We start from the raw sequence: 7,500 nt of genomic DNA, 5'->3' as shown, positions 1-7,500 counted from the left end.
ATAAAAAAATCAAATAATTATCACATATAATATATATATATTATATAATATTAATTTTATTCATATTTTATTATTTAATTATATGTATATTATATATTTTATTGTTTATAATGTATTTATGTTTATATACATACACATTTATATATATCTGTATGTATGATGATTTATGTATGTATTGTATATATATTATTATATATTATATTATTATATATATATATATATATATTATATTAAAATTATAAATTTATACATAAATATATAAAATATTTAATTTTATATTTATATATCTATTATATATATATATTATATATATATGTGTTTGTGTGGTGTGTTTATATTATGTATATCTATAGATATATATTTTATGAAATATAGTATATACATGTGATGTAAAAATATATATTAATATATTATATATTATATATATATATATATATTATATATATATACTATATATATTTTGTATATATTATACATATATATACATAAAATTTTATTATTTTATATATTTTTGTTATTCTTTATATATATTTTATAATATATTATATTATTATTATATTTATTATTTGTTTAGTAGTATATTAATATATATATATTTTATATATATTATATATATATATAATATATATTAAAGAATATACTTAAATTATATAATTAATATATATTACTATATATCTATATGTATTATATCCATATATTATATATTATTTATATATAATATATATATATTATATAATATATATACTGTGTGTGGTGTGTGTTTGTGTGTGTGTGTGTGTGTGTTGTTTGTGTGTTGTGTGTGTGTTTTATATTATAATATATATATAATATATATATATATATATATAATCATTTATTATTACTTAATATATATATTATTTATATATATATTTTAACATATTTTCATTCTTTTGTTTGTGTGTGTGTGGTGTGTGTGTGTGTGTGTGTGTTGTGTGTTTGTGTTTGTATGTGTAAAATATATTACCCTATTACTATATCATATATTTTATTGTATCTTTATCTTATTTCGCCTTGTGCTACGGGTTCTACCATTTCATTCCTAACTAAATTTCTCGTCTCTGAAGGTTGAAGTTACTGCTATGGAATTAGTGTTTGGGCAGGCATGCCCTCGGCCATGCCCTGGCCATGTGGGCGCCAGCTCCAGCCCCCCCCCTGCACTGGGCGGAAGGCAGCAGCAGTTCAAGTTCCTGGACTGGCTGATCGGCGGCTGCGTCGTGGGCGCCAGGTGAGTCCGTCGCGACGCTTCCCGCTGAGGCGCGTGCTCGCCTGCTGCTCCGGAGAATCCTGACCCTCCCTTTAGTGTGTGACTTCTCCATTGATAAATGCGTCCTCTAGGTCCTTTGAGTACTCCCTTCCCTCCAGTACATCTCTCTCTTCCTGTTTTTTTTTCGACTAAACATACTGTCCCTGTAACTGTTAGTCATCCATTCCTCCCCTTTCTCATTGCTCCTCACTTATTATCTTTACTATCCCTCTTCCTCTTCCCTATTTAATAATTTCTTCCTCCTCCTTTTCTTCCGTCGTGGCATCCTCCTGTTAAGATTTTCTCTTGATTTGTCTCTTTACTTTGTTTTGTCTTTCTTTTTCATTCTATTCCTTTTACCTTTTTTTCTTTTCTATCCTCTTCTCCTTTGTACTCGCTTAAGTATATGATGTCACCAAATCGACCACTTTGGCCATTTTTGAAAACGAGGCTTAAATTATCCCTAAGGACCCTAAAACATACATGCAGTAGTTAGAGGGGAATCCGCCATTTTTATAACATATTATAAAGGAAAACAGTGACCAAAAACTTTACGTGCGTTTTTCTCGACAGTTTCCTACTAGGAAAAAGTGGTTGATCGTTTTAATTGCATATTGGGGAGTTTTTGCTATTGTTGTGGTTCAATGATAATACAATAATTTTGGAAATTGACTCTTTGGACTAACTAGAGCTACATATTTGGTCTCGTTTTATTTAGCTATACATTTTTACACTAAGTTTTGTCACACCAAACATTTTTGTAATTCTGTAAGCTTGGTCTATATTTTTCATAGAAATATATTAGATGTGACATTTATATTATCGCAAAATATAGATAACTGGAAACTTTAATCAGTTACCAAATATCACACTTCAACTCTTTTTAGTTTTTGGGGGCAATTTTTTCCAACCAGTGACAGTATGTCAGTAATTTCCTTCTTTTCTTCCTACTGCTACTCCTATAAATGAAACTATAACTACCGCTACTACTAATACTACTGCTGTAACTAATATAAATGAATATATATATGTATATATTATTATATATTTTTTTTATATTATATTTTTATATAATATATATATTTTGGTGTTGTGTTGTGTGTGGTGTGTGTGTGTGTGTGTGTGTGTTTGTGTCTATCATTGTGTGTGTGTGTGTGTGGGGCTGTACTTTATTTGCTACTACTGTTGCTACTACTATTTACTTTTCTAATAGGCGTTTCTATTATTGCTACAATACTACTACTGTTATTTTTACGCTGTTTACTACTACTGCAAACGACTACTGCTACTACTTTACCACTGCTACTACTACTTAAATACTACTCTGCTACTACTACTACTGTTACTAAATTGCTGCTCTTCGTGTACTACTAAAACTCTATACTACTCCTGGCTACTGGAACTAATATTACTACTACTACTCTACTACTACTAATGATTACTAGTCCCTACTGTTACTACTACTACTACTAAACTATATTACTACTATTGTTTATTTCTACATCCGATACTACTATTATGATACTATTAAATATTACTTCTACCACTACTGCTACTATTTATTCTATAATATCTCTTACTGCTTCTGCTACTGCTATCCCGGCCCCAATACTATGATATAATATGATACTGGATAACAATAATTATAATAGTTTAATAATAATAAAATATTATTTTTTAATGATGATAATGGTAATAACAATAATTGATACTACTATTAAAAAAATTGTTAATAACAATATGATCTACTATTAAAATAATGGTAGTAATACAAAATATACTACTATTAGATTGGTAGCAATAACAATAATGATACTACTATTAAATAATGGTATTAATAACAATATAATGATGTTTAAATGATGATATGATGATGATGATATAATGTGGTGAGATGGTTTTTTCCCTACCTTTAAATGATAATGGTGTGATGCACTGTGAAAAAGTACTTGAAATTTAGTACAATATAAACATGAAAACTGGTGCATTTAGCAATGGCTGAAGCAGTTACTTGCAGGCTTTAGGGCAGGTTTGAATTCTGTTACGGGTTAAGGTATATTCTATAGTATATGTACTTTTATTATATAGTGCACTCGTATTCATATATTTAGCCAATATATTACGCTTTATTTTATTTTACGTTTACGTTATATCGATGAACATATCCTGTCCAGTTCTGACGACTAATGGAATCTTTTTTCACATATATGAATATATAATAGAGGAATTGAAGAAATTTTTGACATTTAAATTTCCTTATTTTCAAAAATTCGGGGGTTTTTTTAAAATTCTTTTTAAAAACAAAATATAAAAAAAGAAAAACCCCTTTGGATAAACTTTCTTTTTTTTTCTTTTTTTGTTTCCCTTTATTTTAAATTTTTAAATTTAAAAAACGGCTAAAAAAATTTTCAAAGTTTGGGTTTTGGGAGAAACCCGGGTCGCTCGGCGTTCTGATAACTTCAGGGGGGGAGTTCATTAAGAAGAATTAGTAATTTTTGGGGGAAGAATTTAATTTAGATTTTTCTAAGCTTTTTTTTTTGGGCGTTCATTCGTTTAAACAAATCCTCTATTTTGGCCTTAAATTCAAAAAAATGTTTTAAAGGGAAAAAAGTTTTCAGGTGATGAAAAAGAAGAATTTGAACGCTTTTATGAAAAAGGGTTTTTAAAAAAATAAGGGGAGTTCTTCCGGGTGAAAAGGGGGGTAAATGTTCCCAAAAACAATTTTTCCATCGGGGGAAACCAAAAAAAAAAAGGGGGTTGGTTGTGCCCCGGGGGATTTTCTAGGGGGGGGGTATTTTTTGGGGGTTTGGAAAAGATCTTTAAGAACAAATTTTTGGGTGAGGTTTTTTTTTTTCCCCAAACCTTGTTGGCCGTTATTTTCGTTTATCTACAGAAAAGAAAGATTCGGGGGTTCGGATGAATTAAAAGGATAATTAAAAAAATTTGGAATTTGTGATAATGTAATTCAAATGTGAGGGGTTGTAGTTAAAAAGGGTATTTGTTGATATTTATAGGGTGTAATAAGTTTAAAAAGAAAAAGAGATGCATTTTTTGTGGAAAATTTTATATGTTTTCCAAAATGGGTTGCTGGGATGGAGGGTTAAGCTGATGCAGCAACAGCAAAATGGCTGGGGAAATTTTTGGTTTAAAGGTTTAATTGGTATTTTAAAAAAGTGTTTAAAGGGAAAAATTATTAGGTTTGGTTAATGCATGCGCAAGGAAGTTGTTGTGGTTTAAAAGGAAGGCCCCGGAAGTGAATTTGGAAATGCAAAATTGAAAAAAAGAAAAGGATATTTGTCCGCTGATTTTTTGGTTGTGGGCCCCGAAGAAAGGGGTGTTGGTGTTTTTAAAAAAAGCCTTAATTTTGGGGTTCATGCGAACGAAAGGGGGGGGAAAAGAAAAAGATAAAAAAGGGGGGAGGGGGGGGGGTGAGTAAGAAAAAAAAGGGTTTTAGAGGAGTAAGTCTTTTGGGAGGGGGGAGGGGGGTTTAAAGGGGTTGGGGGGGGGTGGGGTTTAAGGTATGAGGAAAGTGGGGGGAGAGCAAGGGGGTTTGGGGGAGCGGGGGGGGGGGGGGGTAAAGAGGGGAGAGGGGGGAGGAAAGGGGGGGGGGGGGGGGGGGGTTTGGGGGGGGGGGGGGGGGAAGGGGGAAGGGAGAAGGGAGGGAAAAAAACCAAATGATTGTTTTGATGGGGGGGGGTGGGGGGGAAAGGGGAGGGGGGGAGGGGAGGGGAAAGGGGGGAGGGAAGGGGAAAGGGGGAAAAAGGGGAGGAGGAGGAGGGAGGGGGGAGAGGGGGAGGGGGAAGGAAGAGGAGAGAGGGGAGAAAGGGGGGGGGGGGTGGGGGGGAAAGGGAGAGGGGGGAGATGGGGGAGAAGGGGGGAGCGGGGGGGGGAAGGGGGGAAAAAAGGGGGGGGGTGGGGGTGGGGGTAGAGAAGAGAAGGGAAAGGGAGAGAAAAAAGAGGGGAAAGGGGAAGAAGAAGAAAGAAGGGCGGGGGGGGGGGGGGAGGGGGAAGAGAGAGAGGAAAAAGGAGAGAGAGAGAGAAAAGAAGACAGACAGGAAAAAACAGAGAAGGAGGGGAGGGAAAGGGGAAGATGAACGAACAAACAGATTTAGAAATATTAATATGTTTAGAAAGAGAAAAATATAAAGGCAAAGTCGCACTTGTCTTATTCTTTAAATGAAAAAAACATGAAATAGAATAGCAAAGAGGACAGGAAATAGAAGGGGGAGATAAAGAATATTAATCATCACATATAAGCTGAAAAATGAAAATTTGACAAAAATCATAACGAAACTGGACATATCTATCTATTTATCTACACAAACGACAGAAACCCCAAACCACACACAACACACACACAACACACACACCAGAGGACACACACACACCACACACCACACAACACACAACACACACACAAAATTTTTATAATATATAATATATATAATTATTAATATATATATATATAAAATATATAATATAAATCCTTACCAGGTGCCGTTTTTGTATATTAGCGATCATGAATTTACAATTCATTATAAACTAGGTAATACTGGTACGGCTCCAATTCCCCCTTCCACGGTTTTTCTTCGGTTTCCTCAGTGCCTTGCCTTAAGATTTTATAACCTGCAAGGCAGTAGGAGGGGGTTGCCAATTAAAGCTAAAGAATCCCCCCTACCCGTGAGACAGACTAGACGAGATCGCTACCGCTGCACCACGCAGCACACTATATATATCTGTGTGTGTGTGTGTGTGTGTGTTGTTGTGGGGTTGTGTGTGTGGGGTGTGTGTTTGTGTGGTGTTGTTGTGGGGTGTGTGGTTGTGTGTGTGTGTGTGTAGAGAGAGAGAGAGAGAGTCAAAGTCAAAACATTTTGTTCTATTAATTACAGTGGATCTTCTTTTTACGTAGATAGTGGCATCGCACAGTAGTAAGATAGTGAACATATTTACCTATATTGGTAGGGGAGATATATAATAAAATAAAATAAAAGAAGATGGTCACATCTTTAGAAATAGAGGTACATGGTTTGGCTTTGCCTGATGTCATTGGCAATCTAAAAGATTCTCCTTTAATTTATTTTTGAAAGTAATCAGGTTGGAGATGTTTCTAATATTTTGTGGTAGGTTGTTGATTTGCATTTGTCTTGACCCTGTTTCCGTGTATGACCTTTTGAGGTGCACAGACTTAAACTGCCTGGTTTGAATGCCTGTTTTGTTACCAATTGTTGTAGAGGTATTGAATAATGAGGATAGTCGCCTTCTATGAATTTTATGAATGAGTATACATGTATCAAATTGACATTTTTGTTGAACTATTGCGGCAAACTTTTATAGTTTATTGAGCTTTTTTGTATTTGTCTTTTGTTGGTTGAGCCCCATATGTTGGAAAAGTAATTTAGGATGCTGAGTGCAAGGGGTAGTACAACAATAATTCTCGTCTCAGTGGGGCTTTTTTGTGATTTAGGTATATCAGTGTGCCTATTACTTTTTATAATTGTTGTCCATGTGTGTTTTGAAAGGCATGTATCTGTCTATGTGTACTAGAATTTTCATGGAAATGCTTGGTATAATATGATAGCCTTCAAATTAAATTGCGTTTATGGGTTTTTGGCCATGCTTTACAGACTGCCTATAAAGATGCTTTGAGTTTTATCAGGATTTAGTTTGAGGCTGTTGTTGTCAAAATATATATTTGCTTCTGTAAGAGTCTGTTGAGTATTTCTTATCAATTCATATAAATTGCTTACAGGGGAAACATGAAGAAACAGAGTATCGGTATATTGGACAAGGAGACATTTGTTTGCAATGGTTAATAAGTCGTTAATGAATATAGTGAACAAGATCAGGCCTAATATGGAGCCTTGTGGGACATCGAAAGAGACTGGTTTCTTAGCTGACATATCATTGCGAATTTTGACTGACTTTGTTCTTGTGGATAGATAACTTCTGAACCAATAGTTGTCAATTCCATGATTTTTCATTTTGTTAAGCAGGATATCATGGCTGACACTGTCAAATACTTTTGACAGATCACACAATGTGTGTAGATTTATTTGATTCTTGTCCATGTTATCATATATTTTGTTGTATATAAAGTGATTGGATTCTAAGAATGTTGATAGTTGATTTGCAACATTTTTTTTATCACTTTAGATATCACTGGGAATAGAGTTATAGGACGATAATTGTTCAATTGTTCTGCATCTCCTGATTTGAAAATGGGTGTTATGATGCCA

At 33.9% G+C, this 7,500-nt stretch overlaps 1 protein-coding gene across 1 annotated transcript in view; it reads left to right on the top strand.

The window, feature by feature from the left end:
- LOC119580595 (dual oxidase-like) overlaps positions 1-7,500 on the top strand; it is a 108,829-nt gene that overhangs the window by 5,126 nt on the left and 96,203 nt on the right. The window contains exon 2 of the mRNA XM_037928705.1: positions 1,086-1,246. Within this exon, the coding sequence (XP_037784633.1) occupies positions 1,086-1,246 (161 nt within the window). The remainder of the gene's footprint in view (positions 1-1,085; positions 1,247-7,500) is intronic.

Source organism: Penaeus monodon, chromosome 14, assembly GCF_015228065.2.
Source record: "Penaeus monodon isolate SGIC_2016 chromosome 14, NSTDA_Pmon_1, whole genome shotgun sequence".
In the NCBI taxonomy this organism is placed as follows: domain Eukaryota; kingdom Metazoa; phylum Arthropoda; class Malacostraca; order Decapoda; family Penaeidae; genus Penaeus; species Penaeus monodon.
Note: the sequence above shows the minus strand (reverse complement) of the source record. Positions and strands in the feature narration are given on the sequence as shown.